Source organism: Misgurnus anguillicaudatus, chromosome 8 (genome assembly GCF_027580225.2).
Source record: "Misgurnus anguillicaudatus chromosome 8, ASM2758022v2, whole genome shotgun sequence".
Classification (NCBI taxonomy): domain Eukaryota; kingdom Metazoa; phylum Chordata; class Actinopteri; order Cypriniformes; family Cobitidae; genus Misgurnus; species Misgurnus anguillicaudatus.
Genome location: NC_073344.2, coordinates 23,437,978 through 23,461,593, shown reverse-complemented (window position 1 = coordinate 23,461,593; position 23,616 = coordinate 23,437,978). Strand labels below are relative to the sequence as shown.

General features: G+C 36.5%; 3 protein-coding genes across 5 annotated transcripts; 1 reads left to right on the top strand and 2 right to left on the bottom strand.

Annotated features, from left to right (window-relative positions):
* Positions 1-714: 714 nt before the first annotated feature.
* On the bottom strand, positions 715-9,858 carry nudt3b (nudix (nucleoside diphosphate linked moiety X)-type motif 3b). The gene is made up of 5 exons (XM_055212832.2): positions 9,546-9,858; positions 8,339-8,449; positions 6,833-6,877; positions 6,620-6,704; positions 715-5,473 (listed from the first exon to the last, which is right to left on the bottom strand). The coding sequence occupies exons 1-5, from the start codon at positions 9,642-9,644 to the stop codon at positions 5,277-5,279; spliced, it is 537 nt and encodes a 178-aa protein (XP_055068807.1). The 5' UTR covers positions 9,645-9,858; the 3' UTR covers positions 715-5,276.
* A 1,196-nt stretch (positions 9,859-11,054) lies between these two features.
* On the bottom strand, positions 11,055-14,721 carry hmga1b (high mobility group AT-hook 1b). 2 transcript variants are annotated; one of them, XM_073870492.1, is made up of 6 exons: positions 14,580-14,686; positions 14,406-14,469; positions 13,942-14,050; positions 13,779-13,864; positions 13,219-13,269; positions 11,055-13,002 (listed from the first exon to the last, which is right to left on the bottom strand). In XM_073870492.1, exons 3-6 carry the CDS (start codon positions 14,027-14,029, stop codon positions 12,934-12,936), a joined length of 294 nt encoding a protein of 97 aa, XP_073726593.1. In that variant the 5' UTR covers positions 14,030-14,050; positions 14,406-14,469; positions 14,580-14,686; the 3' UTR covers positions 11,055-12,933. The 2 variants fall into 2 exon arrangements, with proteins under 2 accessions (XP_073726593.1, XP_073726592.1); XM_073870491.1 differs by lacking the exon at positions 14,406-14,469 and having other exon boundaries at positions 14,580-14,721.
* Positions 14,722-16,171: 1,450 nt separating this feature from the next.
* tusc2a (tumor suppressor 2, mitochondrial calcium regulator a) lies at positions 16,172-19,502 on the top strand. 2 transcript variants are annotated; one of them, XM_055212835.2, is made up of 4 exons: positions 16,172-16,325; positions 17,276-17,476; positions 18,446-18,566; positions 19,012-19,502. In XM_055212835.2, exons 2-4 carry the CDS (start codon positions 17,328-17,330, stop codon positions 19,075-19,077), a joined length of 336 nt encoding a protein of 111 aa, XP_055068810.1. In that variant the 5' UTR covers positions 16,172-16,325; positions 17,276-17,327; the 3' UTR covers positions 19,078-19,502. The 2 variants fall into 2 exon arrangements, with proteins under 2 accessions (XP_055068810.1, XP_055068811.1); XM_055212836.2 differs by having other exon boundaries at positions 16,200-16,329.
* The last annotated feature ends 4,114 nt before the right edge of the window (positions 19,503-23,616 follow it).

The following is a 23,616-nucleotide window of genomic DNA, read 5'->3' as shown; positions in this document are numbered from 1 at the left end:
TCCCTAAAAAACGTTGAAGTGTCTTCTTTAAAACAAAAAATTACCAAAATTAAAATCAAAATTAGGCTTCTAGACAAAAAAAAATGCCGGAGTTATAATAATTTAAAGGTGTATATCACCTTTTCACCAACCCCTCACTCAAAAAGGGCTGCGCCAGTTAAAGGGTTAAAGACCGTTACATGAGTAGTTACACGAGTAAGTATGGTGGCACAAAATAAAACTTTTGTTTGGAGCCATAGGACTGAATGGGTCTAGGCTAAATGCTAACAAATTCACAAAGCGCTGTGCAAAGACTAAAAGTGCACGCATTGAAAAAAAGATAGGTTTATTAAAAAAAAGTGAAATCATTTAAAATTAAAATTGTGAATTGGTCAAATGTTCTGAAAAAAAAATCTAGATCAAATTTTTTGCCATATTGCATAGCCCTACATGTAATGTTTTTAAAACTAGCATATTTGACAAGATCAACACCCCAGTTTTTTCTATGACAATCTTCACATAATTTAATAGAGGTTGCATCTGGAGTAAATACTAATTAACTTTTCAGATCTTGTACAGTTAATAAGATACAAAAACTTAACATTTATTATATGACTTTAACAGTCACATGACTAAACTCTTAACTTTAAGGGACTGTATAGTGTGTAATAATCATATCTGAAGTATGAAACCACTGAATTCGCTTTTTCTGTGTGGACAAAGTCACTGAAAGCGTAAGGTCAAATACTGGTTTTTATTAGTTGGCACAATTATATTACATTCTCGTACTGCTTGATTTCACAATCCCAAAATAAGAAAAGCAACATATTCCAGTGGTATTCCACCTGTCCAAGTGTAAGGGTCACAGCTTTGATGGAGTGTTGGCAGATCTTTGCATCGATTTCATAGTTCCAACATCCCATATGCACCAATTGACAGCATGTTTGAATAAAAATGTTTTAAAAACCATTTTGGGGCCAAATAGATGTAACCGACCCCGAGATTTACATTCAAAGTCTAATAATGAAAGTATGACATTTAAAGTGCTTTTTTATTGTATGGGGCGTTCATCTGATCAATTCTATGCTTGGTTACAATTTGAAATCTGATTTTTGACAAATCACGCTTAACTGTTTACTATAACCAGGTGATTGATGCAGCTGTGTCAACTTCGTACACTAAAAATCTTCAGTCACCAATGAATCATGAGAATGAGGCTCACGTCAGTATGACCATCAACACGTTAATCAACAAAACAATCTGACAATCCAGTTCAAGTATTTCATGCTACACCAGAAGTGGATTTTTAAATGCATGACATTAGTATTGAAATATATTAACCACAGGCATTATAAATCACTTTCATTTACTTGGATCTTGGGTTTATCATTACTTTGCAGTCCACTAACAATAAAAACATGAAATCTTGAATGAAACATGTACTTGATAAGAAACTTCATTATAAATGCACTTCCAAAGGACACCTTAAGTAAATAACCCTCAACAGTTCGGGTCACCTACAACCTCACGTGTACCAGAATCTATACATCATAACGACAAGCACTCGAAGATTTGCTTTTGATCTGTACAAGGGATAAAAGACATCAACAATTACAGTGGCTCAAATTTCACAGTATTGCACCAACCGCCGCCTTCCAAGAGACTGGCCGAGCAAGCGGTTTGGCTTTGAAGACATACTTGATGTTTTAAAGCATACGAGAAGATGTAAAAACTATTTTACAAGCTAAAACAAAATCCTTTGTTGAATTGTGCAGCTTCTCGTCTCTCGGTTCATGAGTGTTTGTAGATGTGGAGTCACATGAGGTTGAAACCCAAACGGTTATATTAACACTTGATAATATTGATAGATATTATCAAGGAGACCTTCATCTGACCGAACAATTGACTTCATCGATGGAGGGAAAGTGAAACTTAAACCATTCAGAAGAACTTATTCAACTCATCAGTTCAATAAAAGACTAGAAAACATGAACTGGATGTGTCTGATAAGTAGGGTTGGGAATCGAAAATTGATTCCAATTCTGGAATCGGATCCTTACTACAAAATGAACATTTCAATTCCTGCATGCAAATGTTTTATTACGAATCTTTTATTCACGTTATCTGTGAAGATATGACCTGCGAAAGTTTACTTGAAAATCGTTAAAAACTAAAGTGACCGGAGTTTAACCAGCGGTGAAAAGTGAAGCAAAAACATTTTGATCGCCCCCTGGTGTCTGGCTGCAGTATAAGTCATAAACCCCACCCTCTTCACGTAAATAAATGTGACATGAGCCAAACCTAAAAATCAAAGTACACCAATACATTTTATTTTTAATTTATTTTTTACATGTCAAATCATGTTGCCATCATAGACTGTAAAAAAAAGATGGACGTAGTGTCCGTAACGTCACCTATAGGTTTCTGAAGACCGTTTTTGACATAAATATGTATAAAGGCTAGATGTGTTATGGCGGAGTCTCTAACGTCATCACCTGGCGGCCATCCTACCACAGGCAGCTCGCTCACTCGCAGCACTGAGTTTCCATGGTGCAGGTACTTTAAAATGACCACAACCTGCCAAACTTTCCACCAATTTTCAAACGGTTTGGTTTCTTACAAACGTTATTAACTCTTTCGCCGCCATTGACGAGATATCTCGTCAATTAAGAGAAAATGCTTCCCGGCCAATGACGAGATTTTCCGTCTTTCCGCAATATCGCTAATACTTCCGCAACTTATACAACCTGGAAGTAGCGCCTCACGTGTAAGAGAAAGAGCTCTGTGTATGTTTTAAAGATCGCTCTGCATCTGATCTCTATCAAAAGTCCTTCGCAAAAATTTAATTATCTCAGCTTTTTGAGTTATCTCGCAGTTTTTGAAGAAACCTACCCATGTTTGAGAGGTGATTACAAGAGAACTAATGAAGGTAGGATGAAACATTGTTTGTTTATATATTTAAAGAAGAAAATTTTCCGGAAGGCATTAAACTTTTGTGAAAATCATGAAAAATGCTGGCGCTGGCTGGCAATTTTTTAAAAAAAATGCTGGCGGAGAAAGGCTTAAAGTGGCTGTAATTCTAGATGCTTTAACATGTTTCATAAAATTTTACATTTTTTTAGTAGAAGAATGCAGTGTCATAGGTACATCTTTGACGTTTATAACAAACCAAACCGTTTGAAAATCGGTAAAAAATTAAACAAGTTATGGTCATTTAAAAGTACATGCATCACCAAAACAATGCTACGAGTGAGCGAGCCGCCCGTGACAAGATGGCCGCCAAATGCTGACGTTCCACTTAATTGGCCAGCAGCACGGGCGAGGCATCTAGCCTTTATACATATCTATGGTTTTTGAAGCCAATAAAAGGCGGTGCCTGTCGTCGCCATTTTGGCCACGCATCACTCGCAGATATCCGAAAATGGTAAAGAGACGAGACGTGGGTGAAGCTGAGGTGGCTGGTTGCTAAAACCCCGTCTAGTGGCTGTTCAACCGTCACTCAAGTGGCCACAACCTTAATTATGCACATCTTTAAGGCTTAATATAATTTAAACGGATGAGTTACAAAAAAATTCACCCCCCTCACAGTTGTCATGAAGGGCAAAATTAGTTATACAGACCAAAAACAATTTTTGTACCAGGCTGTAAACATTATTTTCTGCTCTAAAGTTGGGCATGGGGGTCTATGGGAATTGACTCCCTTTTGGAGCCTGCCTCTAGTGGCCAGTCAATGAATTGCAGATTAAATCACTTCCGTATTGGCTTCATCAGAGAGATCGAGAGGGTTGCCCCATACTTGTAAGTGCTTATTTGGTTATTAAATGCTATTAAAAAGAGGTGTGACGACTTGATTTGTGTGTTTGTGAATGAGTCAAACAGAAATATCCCGACCTTCATACCACGGCCACCACCTCATGATCACTAAGCAGATGGTGGTTTTAAATGACGTCATCGACGGAAGATGTCAGCAGCCCTTTTTTGAGATATTTACAAATGGTTATCAATCTACACTTTTACGATAAAAAAAAAGAGATTATCTTTTTGTAAAACCCTGCTCATAAATATATTATTTTGCATAACAGTCAGCAATAAGTTGGCTTATTGACCATATGGTTAGGTATCTAAATATTGACTTCTTTTTTACAACACTGGAATCGAAGAAAAGAATCAGAATCGATTCGCAGAATCGGAATCAATAAAATTCAAAATGACACCCAACCCTACTGATAAGAAATGTTAAATGTCGATAAGCACTTTTTAAGCAAAAGTCAACATGAATCTTCATTTGAAACTTCGATAATGACAAAATTTCGGGTGCAGAAAATGATAATAAATGAGAAAACATGTTTTGCACAGGTGGATTATGTTATTACATTTTCATAAGAAATCTTTTCAGTTTCTGGGATGTGCCTTACAAAGTAATCTGAATTTTGATTTCATGTTGACTTTAAAGATGAAATGTTTTCCAGATGACATCATAAAAACAAAAAGTCACGCAATCCTTCTGACACATCATAATAAGTCTATTCATTTTACAAGATTAACTCAAAACCCAGCAAACATCATCTGCTTGGGAAAGTTTTATATTAAAGTGTGAAATTGCAAAATTACAGTCCAGTTTAATTAGGTAATCGTATAAATTAAACCCTCTGTGAGTTTGGAGGCCCAAAGGATATTTACAAGATGGTAAAACAAACAAAAAAAAACAGCTAAGTTAAGAACACCTATTTATAACACGACATACAGGTTAAACATCCATCGCATCACATAAACTCATCATCTTGACAAATAAATACCAGTGCTCATGCAAAACTATTCAACTCTCACAGTTCCACGCATTCAAACGGCTAACGTCTCATCTCACAACCGCGTTTCAGACAGAAACTAACAAAACCTCGCTCACGCATACGCACGCAGAGGAAACTGAATGTGTAAAAATACTGAAAGCCACATGCTAGCGCACCATGTGTATATTTTTACATCACGACAGTAAAAAGTAGCATTCGATTAATCCCACACGGGCCGCGTAGAGGACGCTAAAACAACGTGGGATTCATGCGAGAGTCGACGTGAAAAACGAATCTGTAAAAAGCAAAAATATTACATTTACAAAACATTGTATTGAATATTCGACCAACACTCGATGTCACTGCCCTCTCCCGGCACTCAAAAGGGTTGGCAAATCATTGTTTGTGTCTGTTTTTTGTTTGAAAAAATTAAGAATGAAAATAAAAAGAGAACAATGAAAATAAGAGCGCGAGTTGAGTAAGCATCTAAGTGTCGATGTTTTGCATTAGTTATCTGATATCGGAGACCGAGCTTTGATTAATGCTGTAGGTGGGCGACAGATCTCCACCTATCGTGGCCACTAGGGGCGCACCGTTACGATTCAGACAGCCCTCCTGAAGAGCTGCGAAGTAGGTGGCCTGAACCGGTTTGTGACACTGCAACACTTCTATGGCATCGTCGATTTTGAACCATTCCCTTTTTCTCCCTGTAACAAAAAGAAAGATCAAGTGTTAAAAGACACAAATATACTAATTTTCCAGCTCCCCTAGAGTTAAACATTTGATTTTTACCGTTTTGGAATCCATTCTGTCGATCTCCGGGTCTGGCCGCTACCACTTTTAGCATAGCTTAGCGTAATCCATTAAATCTGATTAGACCATTAGCATCGCACTTAAAAATAATCAAGGACTTTGCTGCCGTAACACGGCTGCAGGAGGCGCAATGATATTACTCAGTGCCCAAAAATAGTCCCCTGCTATTGAAAGTTACAAGGGGACAATTTTCGGCTGCGTAATATCATTGCGCCTCCTGCAGCCATGTTACGGCAGCAAAGTCCTTGATTATTACACCAGAATGAGAGTATAGTCCCAGCCATATCTGCCTTAAAAAAATTTACAACTTTAATTTTTCTGTCGGTCTTAGTACACGATATAACTACAGAAGGGTCAAGTTTTAAATAAACGAGAGAAAAAAATGAGCGTTTAAAGACACAAAAGTGGAAACAGGCAACATTTCATAGTACTATTATTAGAACTGCACCCACTAGGGGGAAATGTAGTCGGCGATCCACTTTTTTCTCCCCAAAGGCTGGGTTTTACGGCTTGACAGCTTATAAAAACTTATTTCTGGGATTTTTGGCTTGTTATCTGTACATATTGTCTCACAGCAGCTTTTAGGAATTATTTCGTTTTTTGTTATTAGCCAGAAATGACAAAGAGGCGGCCTCTCGCAAAACAAAGTCAATGGAGACAGTTGGATTGTTTTCCCCTCCGGTGGGCGTGGTTTTCAAATTTGCATAACTGCGTTCTGTCTCTATAGGAAAAATATCAAAACTCTTTGGTAATTTTTGAGCGCCATGCTAATGGTCCAATCAGATTCAACGGACCGCGCCAAGCCATGCCAAAAGCGGTAGCGCCAGACCCGGAGATCAGCCGAATAGACCCCAAAACTGTAAAAATCAAATGTCCAACTTTAGGAGAGCTGTAAAATGAGAATATTTTTTTAAAAAAAGTGGAGTGTCCCTTTAAGAGATTTAAAAATCAAACACGTTAGCCGGAAATGCCTTACGTATACAGAACATAACGTTAACCGTATTTGGAAAATCGTTGAGGTCAATTTCAAGATTACTAACCAATGTTTACCGAATCCTCCCAGTCTTCCAAAACTTCAGTTACGATGAGAACATAGACGTATGTTCTGTGTTTCCTATCTCGATTCTCAAAGCGCAATAATATTTTATTTAAAACACCATTATGTTCAAGTGACCGTTGCAATGCTGCAAATGTGTAACGGTAGCTAATTAATCTGTGGTTACACAAAAGTGTGTTATATTAGTTTAACTTACCTCAAATATTCCTACTAGTCTTCCTAAACTCCCCTTGACTCCAGCCTACGATAAAATCAAATGTTTAACCACACTGTAAAAAGTAACATTGTCAAAAATTTGACAAATCTAGTTTTATATCACCCCCCGAAAAATATTAAGCAAATAAGTAAGTTTTACACAATCAACCAATTTCTGTTCAGTCAGTTTTGTCTCAAGATCTACTAATGGACAATAGAAACGTTCACTTATTTTAAATATTTTTGAGCAAATTTTAATAAAAGAATAAGAGTGAGACAGAGGTAGGACAGTGACCTCTTTAAAAAAATGACAATGTGTAGAGATCCATCATAACACTCAAGACGACAAATTTAACTTCAAAAACACGCCTTGAGGAATTGACTGTCGTCAATCGCAGTCTAAATTTAGTCCTGAACAATATTAGACCTAAATCACTACCCAAATTATTCGCACTGTCTTTACATACATACACTACTACACAATTCCAAGTATTGCACAGCTGAACGTCTGTGATATTTAGTCACGGTACGTTTACAGTCTGCGACCGCTCTCGCTCGCCCCCCAAGACACTTTTGGCAACGGTCTGGACAGCAGCCGAGGGGTAAAGCGTAGCACTTCATCCGAGTTTAATGCCCTTTAGACGGTAAGGTGATCGTCCCAACAGAATAAGTGAAATGTTTCTAGCTGTCTCTTAATCTGCCTGTGAAAGTAAGACAGCTTGAGCGTGTTGAACATAAGTACTTCTTTTTACGAAAAAAACCCTGCTTCACTTTCGGTAGTGAGAAAACCAGCAATTTTTACGCCTGCACAATGGATCTGATAAGCGTTTCTCAACAAGTGTAGTGTGTTTACACATAAAAATAATACATTTTTTGCTAATACAAACACCATGGATAATACAGCTATTGTCTAATATATTGATGATTTAATTGCCCATTATTTGGGCACATTTGACAACATCACCATTAACTGTATGTGATTGTCATACATGTTCATTTTCTCTTCTGCCAGTCCTACAAATTTGATCAAATACAGATAAAATATGGTAGAAATTGTAGTTTTAAATTAGTAACTCTACTCTTACTGTAGTAACAATATGTCACCCTGGAGCACAAAACCAAATAACAATTTTTTTTATATTTATACATCATCTGAAAGCTAAATAAATATTTGGCCGAGATACAACTATTTGAAAATCGGAGGGTGCAAAAATAAAAAATCTTGGGAAGATCTCCTTTAAAGTTGTCCAAATTAAGTCCTTGACAACACTCGCTTTATGGCTAATGATAAATAATTTTTTTATATATTTATGGTAGAACATTAAAAAAAAATAATTAATCTTTACGCAATATCCTTTTTTTTTTTAAAAACATAATTTTGACCCATACAATGTATATATACTTGTACGACTTATGATACAGGTTCAAATATTATCTTTTAAACTATAGTTACTGTGGTATATTTTTGTAAGTGTCCACAAAGTTTTATAATTTTTTAAAAATCAGCCTCTTCACAAACTTCTCGGACAGCAGCGACGTTTGGCTCTTCGTTGGGCTCCATTCCTCCTCCAGGAACGATCCATTTATCCGGATGCCTGCTGCTGCTCACTAACAGCACCTGTGTGAATACAGTACATTTACGGTACATTACCGCATCGGTGTGAATGAATAACAGATCAATACATCAGACATAACCACTGATCAGATGACATTTGGATACTGATGATAATCTTTTCCAGTCCACCGATCAACACCCGGCAATTTGAGTAAATATTTAGTGTTAAACTTTATCTCTCTTACTTTTTTTAAATAACAGCTTAATAGAAACACAGTAAATTACATTCATACAGATTTCGTGATCGATCGTAACATGTTTGCCATATCAGATGGCATCACACAGCAAAATCATAGTATATGCCCAAACACTGGCAATACCATGGTACATATTGAAAAAGCACATGTTATAGTATAGGTAAAAATAGCAATGACATTGTACTTTTCCAAATAGTATAGTTTTACTGCGGTATATATAAAAGCACAGCACACCCCTGGCACATATCCCAAAAGCATTGTTTTACTAAAAGTCCACCCAAGACCAACATAATATGGTGGTTTTAGCTGGTTTTGCTGGTGTATAAAGCTAGTCTAGCTGTGTTTTGGTCACTTTTTAAGTTGGTCAGTTTGGAAGACCATCTGACCCACCAGCTTGACCAGGCTAGGAGGACCAGCTTAAACCAGCTAATGCTGGTCTTAGCTGGATTTTTTTTACAGCAATACTATGGTAGATATCTAAACATTAAAGTACTGTTATGGTGTATGTTTTAAAATGTGTCAATATTTTTATAAACATTAAAAAACACACTGTTTACTATGGTACGTGGTAGTTTTTGTTAAGCGGTGCTCATTTCTAAGAATACACTGAGATTTATTCAGGCACAAGGCCTAGTGGAATCCTGTGACGCTCCCTTTATAATCAACGACGCTGCCCACGCATCGCACGTTTCCTCGCTGTTTATAACGGGAGCGTTTTGTTGGGTAACTGTTTAACGCTAGGCTAGCTCAACTAACTTGTCCCAGGCTATCCACAGTTAGCACATTGCTAGCTTGCGTTTAAATGTCAAGCATTTGAGATCTAAAGCTAAACAGCGCACTTGAAACATTGACAGACGCGCCCTGTGATCCCCGCCGCCTCGTCCACCGGCACCAGGACTCACCTCCTCCTCGGTTTCGTTCCTAAAGCACAGACAGGCGGCCCGCTTCTTGTACCCGTCTCCATCATACGTGCGCGTCTGGTTCGACTTGAGCTTCATCATGACGAGCTTCGCGTCGCGTTACGACTGAGATCGGAACCTGAACCTGCCGCAGATACACAGACGCAAAGTCCGCGTGTGGAAACCTCGCGTTTTATTACTGGTTATAAAGTCTCCTGCGCTTCATTTTTCCTAAACCGAGCGCATCTCAGACACGGACGCCATTACCGAAACAGATACGCTGTGTGCGTTACGTGAGCGCCGTGCGTCAAGTAGAACGCGTAGCTGGCTTTAGAGAATAGGGCATGGCGCGGTAATGTTGCGCACAACAATCACGTTCTCGTGCACATACTGACGACGGGCCGTTGAATTATATGAAAATAATGCACAGCGAAGGTGGTTATACGGCGCGTGTGCATTATATTCAAATCATTCAAAGAGTCCATTATTCCGCTTATACCACGGTTACCACAAACATTGCTCTGGTGGTTATTTTAAAGGGGTCATATTATCAATTTTCTTCAAATGTAAAATAAGTCTTTGGTGTCCCCAGAGTGCCGTAGGTGAAGTTTTACCTCAAAAAAACCCCACAGATAATTTATTATAACATGGTAAAATTCCTCTTTGTAGGTGTGAGAAAAAATGTGCTGTTTTGGGGCCTGTCCTTGCAAATGCAAATGAGCTGATGAAATGCAAATTCTGATCACCATAATGGTGGTTTGTTAAAATTGACTCAATTGTGCCATCAATTATTTTCTCTCTCTCTCTCTGCACTAAATGGCAGTGCCGTGGTTGTAGAGTGCAGAATAAGGGACAGTATTATTATAAGAAGATCCCATTTTGACATCACAAGGGGAGTCAAATTTCAACTATTTTTTCACATGCTTGCAGAGAATGGTTTACCAAAACTAAGTTACAGGGTTGTTCTTTTTCACGTTTGCAATGTTGATAAAAGCACTGGGGACCTAATTATAGCACTTAAACATGGAAAAAGTATTTTCATAATATGAGACATTTGACAGGTTAGGTGTGCGTTTATCGAAAAATAATGTATACCCATGGAACATTTATCAACCAATCAGAATAAAACATTCAACAGCCCCGTGGTGTAGCCTAATACTAAATAATTAATAATAATAATTAAAAAAAGACAATAATAAAGACAAAGAAGAAAAAAGTTTTATATTTTGAATTATAGACTTATATTAATATTTTAATTTATTTTATGTTAATTTTGATTTACGTTATTAATATAAATTATTATATTATTATATGCATATTTTATAATAATTGTAAATAAAGTGAATAACAGTCACCATTTTTATACATGCCACAACACACATCCTGGTAAAACTATGCTTTTATGATGTCCACCATGATATGTTTTACATTTTCAGAGATAATTAATAAATCATGATCAGTTAAAATAGGTTGTTCTCAGATGCATGGGAATGAAATGGCTATGCATAAATGTTTAATTTGAAAAAGTATTTTTATTAAGATTAGCACACATTACACATACTAAATAAATAGTTAATAAATCTAATACACATTGTAGACCTCTAATGTTGTGTTAACAATATGCCAGTTACTGTATGCTTAAATGTATCTTAATCTACTCCTACACAAACAATCACAGCAGAGTAAAGGGTGTTTTACAACTGAAGCAATCATCTTTTACTGGGGCATTTGCTGTCTGTTCTACACACCGTAATACCTGAGGCGAATATTTCACAATTGCAAAGTTATGAGGATTATTAGCTCAAATTTAGGTTGCACTCCTGCTCCACATTTGTATAAAAGACTCCGAAAACACAATTTGGGAATTTTTGACTTTAAACATTACGATTATTTTAACTGTTGTGATTTGTGAAAAAGCACTTGGGTGTGAATAACCATGAGTTGATACAGTACCTGTTGTTATGTAAACAGTCGGGTGAGGAGCGACACTGTAAGCAAAGTGTGATACCATTTAAGACGATGTTGAATTTTCTGTCCTATTAAGTTTTTATCCTTTAAAGCAGAACCATTAAAAACCTGAAAAGTCTGTAATAAAATAGTTAAATTCTCCATCAAATATTGATACATTAATGGTATATGGTTTCTAAACACTTATTGTTGTGATATGGAATGTATCACTTAGCACTATACAACAGCAAATAAATCTGTGATTCAGTTTCATATGCAATTTGCACGAATTTTGTGACAGGTTTGTACCCAAATATGAACCTATAGCATTGTCCTGGACGCTGATTGCTGGGGATTTTAGAGACAATTACACATTACAAGCTACTTCGAAGCTAAATCTATTTATTACCTTAACACATGGCCAGGACAACTTATATTTGGTTACAAGATATAAGACCCTGCCTTTAAACAAATATTCACTGGTTAACAGTAATATGAAACGTCTTGCAAATAACTAGGCAAACTGTACTCAGTAACTAGCTACATTCAAAAAGATTGCATACTACTATAATGATTTAATATTAAATTATCACTTCTTCAAAGGGGCCGTTTACACAACAACGATTAAGACAGTAAATTGAAAAGTTTTTATGCGCATTGGGTGTTTGATTTATTGACAACGAGTCTTGTTTTTTGTTAATGACACCTTGGCGACACCTTGTCGTCGTAAACTACTCAAATGCTGTTAATTCAGTCTACGCGAGTAATACCAAAACAACGTTGGCTACAGGACTGTGTTTGTGCTGAGTTTATCAACGCCTCTCAAACAAAGTTTACAAAATGTTGGCGCTTTATAGTCCAGGGTCACTTGTAGTAATAAACCGACCTCATCGTCCATCTAAATAAATCTGACTGACGCTTTGACGCGATCTTAATTGTTTGTATTCATCGCTCTAGAAAAAAACTTTTCTTTACAAAGTAACATCGCCATCTACTGGCTTTGCACACGTAATGCAACAAATTTAGTTGTCTAGTTGTCTATCTTTTTGACAGCGCTGTCGCGTTTTTTACTACGTCGTTCTTGTGTAAGCATAGCCTAAATCTAGTCATGGACACGAAGCGAGATACAAAACTAAACTACAAACAAAGCATGAGTAGAAAAGCACCTCAGTTCAATAGATAGATATATACATATAGTGAAATCAAAAACTAGATATCTATAGTAATAAGAAAACTAGTAACACTCGACATAGCGTGACTTTGATTTCTACGTTCGACCAAACTACAGAAAAATCGATTTGTCCCAGAAATTTCTTTCACATACAGTACTGTCCTTTTGTGTTGCAGAAAGACGTGAATGACAATCCATGTTATTCACGGGCTGGAGAGAAGACGGGTAGTTAGTTGATTTTGTTGAGTATGAGGTAGGCCTCTGGTTTGATGGTTACTGCTCCTCCTCATCGTCTTCTTCCACATCTTCAGACGAATCTTGAGGAGATTGTTTTTCTTTTTCCTGTAACATGCAAGGCTTTACGTTTGTATGTTAAATTTGACATTTAAAGCAGGATTTTAAGATAGCTTGACCTTTTAAAATAAGAGTCACTGCTGTGCTAAAATGAAATATAAAATTCTGACATGTATTTATTTACATTACATCAAAAATAAAATCATAATAAAAAATCATCATAGTTTGGAAAAATGCAAGGGTCGGTAAAAAAATAAAATGTACCTCTTTTTTAGGCCTCCCTTTCCGTTTGTCCCCGGCAGAATCGGATGCTTTCTATTAAATAAACAAAATTAATTCAATTAAACAAAATCTGTAATTTGGTTTTACAGAATCCTCCCTTCCATGTGGGATAAATACAAAGTGCTCTGTTTAATTCATTAATTTTTCACAAAGCCTTTTCACTGAGCCAACAGCAGTGTACACACTACACCAGTAGAGGAAGCCATTGCCCGCAGATGGAAACAGATGGAAGAGGGCAATGAGTTCACCGAGAACTCTTGAGGCATGTGCTTAAAGCGCACTGCTCATTGCTAAGTGGCTAACCGTGGGTCACCTGCTGTTGGTTCGTGAATGGGTTGTCAACACAAACATGCATATACTATTCAGAATTAATAATGCATATGCGTCTGTGTGTTTGCTAAACAGAGACAGTTGTGTTTTCCTTCTGCAGTGCAATAGTGAGAAAAATGCCCATCATTATATTCATACAAAAGACTGAGTTTACATGCCCCCAAAAATGAACATCAGGACATAAAACAGCAAGTTTATTCAAAATTCAATACCTGCACTTTTTTGGGAGGCCCCTTGTTTTTGCTCCCCTTTGGTCGCCCTCTGGACCTCTTTGGAGTTGGTGATCCACTTGATTCCTGGAAGAATTTATTTTTACATTTTAACCAATATTATAAATCTACAAGATGCATTACAACATTGTATTACTTCATTCCTTTGGATGCTTTCTTGGTCTTCCTCGCCCTCTTTTCTCAATCCCATCTTTTTCTTTAAGAGAGACTGCTTGTTTCTCTGAGTCGCTCATGTTTGTAGAATTCCAAAACAGCTGAAATTAGACAAATAGGTAATTTAACACCTAATGATTTTATAGCATTTAAAAACAGTATATTTTATTATGCATTATCTTTATTATGCATTAAATAAAAGTGTACTAAAATAATTGATCTCAATGCATGCTAAATAATACAACCGTTTTGGATAAGAATAGTAGCCTACTATGGCATGGCAATTGCCTATAGATGCACATTGGCGATGCACAGGGGAGGCGCTCAATAGCTTATGCAACCTGCTGTAAATCTCTATGGACACCATATATCGTTGCCTACACTTTGAGAGGGTCGTGCAAATGGACATTTGAGCCCTTGTGCAACTATTCACGAGACAACAAAACACGAACTTACATGCACTTAAACGACCGAAAGGAAATGCTGTGTTTTCGGTGACCCCACCTCCCGTGCGCGATGTCTGCGGATTGAATTAAAGCGCAATCGTCGGTCTGCCAATAAACCGCAGTCTGATTCCAAAGCAAATCGACGTTTACGATTAGAAAACGAAAAAATTAACTCTGTCCTTACCGAAGGATACAGATGGGATTAAATCGGGTTCAGGAATATCAGCCGTGTCACTAGAATAAAAGGCCAATAGCGGATCGGGAAGAGGCGCAGGTTGATGCGGGAAGAAGGCGGATCTTTGTGTGCAATATGCTTCATTTACTGACTGTGGCGCCAAGTACAAATGCATTTAAGAGATGATTTTGAAGAGTTTTTTTATTAAGTTAAGATGAAGATGCGAATAAAGTGTTTGACAATAAACAAGTAAAGAATAAAGCCTTTGTTTTCATCAGAGTAGAAATAATGAATAGGACTGTTTTTGATTGGTTAGCTTCAAGCAAAATTACTTTTTATCTTCACATCAGCAACATTGACAACCGGAATATTTTTTCTTTTTATAAATTCATAATATGTTTATTAATAATAACTTTATAGCTGTGGAATGAACAGTAATTATTTGAAGGTCACAATTGTGATAAATAAACAATTAATTAAATAATAAATCAATAAACAAACAAATCAATAAATAAAAATAAAACATTTGCCCTGGCACCATACTGAACGATAAGTATTGTCTAAAGCTCAGTCATTAAGCTCATCAAAATTATACTTGTCCCTATACATTTTGGGTGTGTTGTCCATGTGGATGTGCTTTAAACATTGTAAAGTATTTAAGATATCTTTAAATAAACCATGTGCTTAATAAGATTACATGTTATGTAGGGCTGTGCATAGATTAATCTAGATTAATCTCATACAAAAAAATTATTTTTGTTGCATAATATATGAGTTTGTGCTGTGTATAAATATAATGTACATTTAAACACACACAGACACACACACACATATACATTTAAGAATTTGTTATTTATATATCGTTTTATATATATATATATATATATATATATATATATATATATATATATATATATATATATATATATATATATATATATATATATATATATATATATATATATATAGAATATAGAATATAGAAAAATATAAATACATATTTTTATACACATGTAAATGTTTCTTAAATACATACATGAATGTGTGTGTGTGTGTGTATTTATATATACATAATAATTACACACAGCACAAACTCATATGTTATGCAAAAAAATATTTTATTTTGTATGAGATTAATCTAGAATAATCTATGATCACGCCTGATTTTATGACATATGTCATTATAGGAAAAATATTAAATTATTGCTAAATATGATTTTCAGAAAATTTAATTCTCTCTTCAGGTAAGGTATATACCTCAGAATATGTACGGATTTCAGTCAAATTGATGCTTGCATGTTCGTTTAAAAAATATTTTGCAAACATTCATTGTCTGTATAAAAACAGATTTTGTGAATCGTATTTTTTATAAATTAATTTGTATAAGCTTTGGTAAACAAGTGATTTACATGCAGAGAGAACTGTTTTAATCTCACATTACGATTTACATAAACAAAACATGTTTTAACATTATCGGTGTGTTCGACATCATGCAGCGCCGTAAGACCCGACGGGGATGACGTCAAAGTACCGCGAGAGCGATTTGAGACTCATACAAAGAAGTCTAACTTCAACTCGTTTTCGCGGTACTTTGACGTCATCCAGTTCTTTCAGAAGTTAGTGACAGACGTAACCATAGATACAAGCCAAGGGAAGGTGACGCAGCGAGGCGCGTAGAGATGACGTCTACATGTACGTCAAGGAGCATCAAGACGATTGTCCTGAAGAATGAAAACAATGAGATTTACATGAGTCGTACGTATGCTATGTATTCTTTTCTTTTATTGCAAAGATTTTTATTATGAAACCGAATTGTACTGTCGAACAGATATGTCAGATAAATCCGGTTGTCATCTTTAACGATTGAATTCAACTCACAGGCTGTGTGTTTGTTTACATTTCTAACTCTTCAACATTCAGCATTTTGCTCATAATCAATAAAAGGTTTTGGAAAATGTATATTCTCACGACGTATAGTTGTGAATGTTTGAATTACAGAGAGTCGACAGTACTGGCTATATAGTATTGTTAACCTGCTAACTGGGATTACATCTGTTGATCTGGTTAACACTGTTGATCTGGTGAACACTGGTTGTCACTTATTTGTGACAATCTGTATATGTTATAGACAGAGAGATAAAAAGTCAAGTATTAGGTATAGCTATTCATACAATACAGATGGTTTGTAGCTTTGTAACGTTAATTAAGTTAATTATTAATGAAAGTGTATTTAATCACATTGTTTATAATTTAGTTATACATCTTTGTTTTGTAGTTTAAGGTTTAGTAATATTCAGCTTGAATCAGTTCCTAGAGTACGTTGGCTAAATTCAGTTCAGGTAGGTAGGTTGGTTGACAGACAGATAAATAGATGGTTATGTAAGCAGATAGATAGATAGCATTATTTTGACAAAATTTTTACCATTTGATGAAATTCTTGATTAAAAGTTACCAGCCACATGGCATTTCATTTACTTTTCAAAGCCAGTTTTTACTCATGTGATTGGCAAATTTGGATCCTTCTTCCAGGTACCGTACTGCCCCATAATGAGACTATATAATAAACCCCAACCGCAGTCCACTGCATCGGGTTAAGAGAGCCAGAACAGCGGCAGTATCGCTTTGAAGCCACACCACAAGCCACAGATGCAATGCACAGCCATATGGCAACGCTTTCATAGTTACACGCTCTCTCTGTTTTTCAGGATTGAACTAAAGTGATCTGCTGGCCTCCATTATAATGCATCATCATTGAATATGGGAGGCAGCGGATCCAAAACTAAAGGTGTCTGGCCTTTCACCAGTGCCGGTGCTGGTGGAGACGCACCCGGCGAGGTCAGCGAACAGTGTTTAGCTCAACTGCGGGGCTCCAAGAATGCGGCACGATTTGTCTTCACGAGGAGAAGGTAAATATTACCCCTCCTGCTGCCGATCTACATGGCTCTACTGAATTAAATAAAAGTCTGGATTAAACAAGTCATTCATGTGAAGCACAAAGTTTTACAAAGTCATACTGTCCACTCTTTACGCTATTTTAAAAAGAACACACTTTAAAGGCGGGGTGCATGATCTCTGAAAGCAAATGTTGACATTTGAAATCACCTAAACAAACACACCCCTACCCCAGTAGAATCTGGACCTTCTTTTGATACACCCGCCCCACACATACGCAACCCAGGCAACAATGTTGGTTAGTAGACACGCCCCTTACTGCTGAATGGCTACAAGTGTGTTGTGGTACTCGGCCCGACTCCCTTTTCCAGTGTTTTTCAAAAATCGTGCACCCCGCCTTTAATGAAATGGCTTTATGTGATGGGTTTGGTGATGTCACCTAGGCCATAACATTATATATTGACCAATGATATTAAAGTCTTAATATTGCACGATCTGTTAGATCCTGATAGCTAAAATATAAATATTTTAACATTTTTGTCATAATTGATTTTAAAGGGGACATTTCATAAGACTTTTTTAAGATGTAAAATAAATCTTTGGTGTTCCCGAGTATGTATGTGAAGTTCTAGCTCAAAATACCCCAAAGATAATTTGCTCCTTTTAAATGCAAATGAGTTGATCTCTGCACTAAATGGCAGTGTCGTGGTTGGATAGTGCAGATTAAGGGGTCGTATTATCCCCTTCTGACATCACAGGGGGCGCCAAATGGTTTACCAAAACTAAGTTACTGGGTTGATCTTTTTTTTTTTAACATTTTCTAGGTTGATAGAAGCACTGGGGTGGGGACCCAGTCATAGCACTTAAACATGGAAAAAGTCAGATTTTCATAATATGTCCCCTTTAAAGATCTAAGAGTTTTTTCTTTTTACAATGTAGGTTATTTGACACGTTTAGTAACTAGCTGCTGTTTTTTATTATAGTTCATTATATTTTGATGAAGATGGCGATCTGGCTCATGAGTTTTATGAGGAGACTGTGGTGACCAAGAATGGGCGAAAGAAGGCCAAGCTGAAGAGAATTCAGAAGAATCTGATACCTCAGGTCAGTCACGCTGTTATTAAATATATTTTCTGGATCGTGAAATGACTTTTAAATGACTAAAACCTTTATTTGACTAGTTATTGTGAATGCATAGTAGTCATGTTAACAGTAGTCAGTACTACTTAAAAGATTGAAATTAAAAAGATAATAAAGAATTATTCATCATATGAATATTAATGTAGAAATACTTTACCATTTTTAAATGTCATTATTTATTGTTTTCATAATAAAAAAGTCATAATTACAAGCAATTAATGTTCATTCCATTAATCTCACATGCAAACCTACATTTTTATTGTAGATTTCATTAATCTTTTTTTTTGTGTGTGTGTGTGTGTGTTATAGTTTTGGCATAAAACATGACCTAGACATAAATCCTACATAAAATCAAATAAGCTTTTTACATTTTGTTCCAAAAGCATTTTTGTATATTTTATATCTACAGGGAATCGTCAAATTGGATCATCCGCGAATCCATTTTGACTTTCCACTGATCCTCTGTGAAATATAGGACTCCCTACACAGGAATCACCCGACACCTCCAGAATCCTTTGGTGTTCTTCAGCAAGATGCCTCATGGCTCTCTGTTACGACTGGAGGGCTCACTACCCTTCAGGTGGCTCGACCAAAAAGATGAATGAATGACTGATTTGTGCTTTGGTGTCATTCCAGACAGCAGACGTATGTCTTTCTGTCGTCTGTGACCTGAGGCAAAGTTTGCATGTGCAATAAGAGCGTGTAAGTAAGGAGAAAAGAGCAGGGATTGTACATAAGTCACACGTGTTTGTCAACTGTTTGTGTTTGTTGTTGTAATGTACATTATTATATTCTGTTGTATGAAAGTCTGCCTCTATCCGTTGGGCTTTAGCCCAGATCTGCACTTGTAGTAATATGTTGTATATGAGTTGACATACTTGAATAAAATAGTTTAGCAGATTAAGTGGTTGTGTTTATGTTCAATTAAAGGGATAGTTCACCCAAAAATAAAACCTTTGCCATAATTTTCTTTTTCACATGTTGTTTCTAAACCTGTATGAATTTCTTCACAAAAGAATATATTTTGATAAATGATGTTAAGCACACAGCTGATTGTACACATTGACTTCCATAGTATTTGTTTTTCCTACTATGGTTAATGTTTACAATCAGCTGTGTGCTTACTTACCATCATTTATCAAAATATCTTCTTTTGTGTTTATCAAAAAAAAAAAAACAACAACTCAACAACAACATGATTGACAGAGTTTTCATTTTTGGGTGAACTATCCCTTTAAAGTCGGTTTCATATTCGGGTTGCCAAAACAAACCAACTGGTGCGTAACTCATCCTGCATCAATTTTGACTACACAGAACACCCTATCACACACTAACTATTTGGTTCATGTAGCTCAACTGGTAGAGCATTGCATTAGCAGTGCAAAAGGTCATGGGTTCGATCCCAGGGATCAAACATATACTGATAAAATGTAAAACTTGCATGCACTGTAATACCGCATTTACATTGCATGTTTGAAGTGACTCAATTGGCACAGATGAACGTGTAAGCAGGAAAAAAGCACATAGTTTCCAATATTCTTCAATCGGTTTCAGGCCTCATTTATATGTGGAAATAAATCATATATGAATCGGATACATGCATTCACGTCCACAATGTAAGCGGACAGATCAGATTTTCCCATCTCAAAACGTGTCGTGCGACATCAAAAAATGAAACGCTAGCACATGACGTCAACTCAAATGGACACCTCCCGTTTTATATTTTGTTACAGAAGTAAAGCACTATAATCTTGTATAATAATTTTTTCTGTGTCCGTAGCATATTGCGACAATATAAATTGTTTTGCCAAGTGTTTAGTGTAAATGCTGATATTGGATAGTCGCTTTTAAAAGATTATGTAAGTGGGTCGTAAAAAAACAGATGCCGCCAACAAATCGGAATTTGGCACGAAGATTGCAATGTAAATCCAGCCAGTGTCACTTTGGATAAAAGCATCTGCCAAATGTATAAATGTAAAGATCTGGCAATCCATAGAAAACTACAAAAAAGAACCACATATTGTTAAAGGATTAGTCAATTTTCTTAAAACAAATCCAGATTATTTACTCACCACCATGTCATCCAAAATGTTGATGTCTTTCTTTGTTCAGTCGAGAAGAAATTATTTGTTTAAGGTAAACATTCCAGGATTTTTTTCATTTTAATCGACTTTAATGGACCCCAACACGTAACAGTTTTAATGCAGTTTAAAATTGCAGTTTCAACTGAGTTTCTCCCAAACGAGGCATAAGGGTCTTATCTAGCAAAACGATTGTCATTTTTGACAGGAAAAATGAAAAATATGCACTTTTAAACCACAACTTCTCGTCAATCTCCGTTCCTGTAACGCGCCAGAGCGACCTCACGTAATGCCGTCGAAAGGTCACGTGTTACATGTATGAAACGCACATTGAGGACCATTTTAAACAATAAACTGACACAAAAACATTAATTAGTATCATTCCACATACAACAACGTCGGAAGGGTCCTCTTTCTCCACACTTGTAAACACTGGGGCGGATTTTTCGCATACATCATCTGTGACCTCTTGACGTCATGACGTATTGCGTGAGGTCGTGCTGGCACATCACAGGACTGGAGATAGACAAGACGTTGTGGTTTAAAAGTGCATTTTTTTCGTGCACTTACCTTCGCTAGATAACAACCTTATGCCTCGTTTGGGATCGTTTAGAGTCCTTTGAAACTCCGTTGAAAAAAACTGTAATGTGTTAAGTGTTGGGGTCCATTAAAGTCCATTAAAATGAGAAAAATCCTGGAATGTTTTCCTCAAAAAACATAATTTATTCTCCACTGAACAAAGAAAGACATCAACATTTTGGATGACATGGTGGTGAGTAAATTATCTGGATGGACTAATCCTTTAAGGCAGTGGTTCTCAAACTGGGGGCCGCGAGATGGTGCCAGGGGGGCCCCAGTTTTATGACATTTTATAAAATACATTAATTTATCATGAATTCTGTGAAATTAAACCTAAAAAAAAATAAGGCAGCACTACTTTGTATAATTTAATATTTTGTTTAATTAAAATGTGAAGTTTTAGAATTGTTCTTTGTCATAAATTTTCTTTGGGGGGGCCGCGAAGAAATGCACCGTACACAAAGGGGCCGCACGTTGAAAAAGTTTGAGAACCACTGCTTTAAGGTACCATGCATGTTTTTATATCATCACTGTACACCTTTAAGTGTCAGCATGGTTGATTTAGGGGAACTTCAAATTCTTTTTAACATATGTGAATCAGTCATGACAACATATATTTTTGCATTAAATCAGCAAAGTATGATGTAAAAGTTACAGCTCATTTCTTGTCAAGATTTCAAAACAGTAAGTTGGAAGAATGACTTTCTGGGTTAGGGGTATTTACGAAGTCTCGTTCTCTCCCATATATTGTATATGTTGGCGGTCTATTCTACAGTTTGTCTGGCATCAGGAATTTGGGTGGGGTATTATGGTTAAAAGTCAGAGGTTAAGCTCTCTGAAAGGTTTCCTCCCCGCTTTGAAGTTTTCCACTGGGATGCTTTTACTCCCATTCAGTGGCTTGTGTTTATCGACATGCGATGGATGCATTATCAGAGCGGGCCAGGCTCTCAGAGGTGCAGCGTTTATTAAAAACAGATGCCTGGCTATGATGTAAACGCCTTCACGTTGGGAATGCTTGTCCCACCCTTGTAAATGAAATACAGGAAGCTTTAGCAGGATGCCATGTCTGCGTACAATCACTGACACTGATAAGGCTAAGAGAATACAGTGCTGTAGGGTTCGACGTGTGAATGCACGAGACCCGTGAAGGTTACGGTGGCCCTCGGGATCTTGTCTGTGTGTGAAGATACTATTAAAGGAACTGCACATCCAAAAATGACAGTTCTGTCCTCAGACGGTGATTCGTCTTTAGGACGCTCGATGAGAGTCTCATTTTTCTTTTTGTTATGTAGCAGCAGGCAATGTCAAACTCTATAGTCTAAAAAAACTTTTTTCAAACACTACATTTTAAGACTAAGCCATAGCTTTGTGTGGAACGGGACTATTTCCGACATAAGTTAAAGAGCACCTATTTTATTGCCAAAAACTACAACATTATTTTGTATATTTGGTATAAAACAATGTGCTTGCGTGGTTTATGGATAAAAACACATTATTTGAAAAGCTCTGTGTCCCTGATTATCAGCTAATCTGTATGTTGTGATTGGCCTGAATACCTCTGACTTCAGCTGGAAATGTGACGCTCCTTACCATGTTTGAAAGATTTGGTTGCTAACAGGAGTTAACTTACAGGCCGAAGAAATTGATAATGTCGGTCTTGTCTACATCGCCAATCCCAGGAAGTAAACTGTTGCCTGCAATCCGTGTGTTTGTTGTAGTCCTCGAAAATAGATTTACGTTGTAGATACGTTGGATAACTCGCGTCACTGTTTACTTTGGGGTTTGTACCTTTTGGAAATTGGTGCGCTTTAAATGGGATATTTAATGTATGGTGGGATTGCGAAAAGAACTGGAGAAGAATTATTGCCCTCCTGAAACCTTTTAGGAGCACTTTTGACTTGGACGTTATGTTTATGCTATATTTATTGCTTCAATATTTACCACATTTTTAAAGGTGCAGTGTGTAAATTTTAGCGCCATTTTGTGGTGAGGTCAAATTGCAAAAAAAATGTCTCAGTCCACTGCTCATTCCTTGCTTTTGAGACGCATAGAGAAGCTACGGTAGCCACCACAGGACAAACACGTCACCATCAGAGACAATTTAGTAAGCAAAGTTTGTCCATTACGGGCTTCTTTAGAAACATGGCGGCACAAAATGGCGACTTCCATGTAGGGGGACCCTTGGTGTATGTAGATAAAATGTCTCATTTTAAGGTTATAAAACATACTGGTTTATTTTAAGAGGTCTTTATACACCACTGAAAATATAGTTATGTAGATTATATTGCATTTCTGTCAAGAGATTCTTCTAAAAGTTACACACTGCACCTTTAAAAAGCATTACATGGCCACGT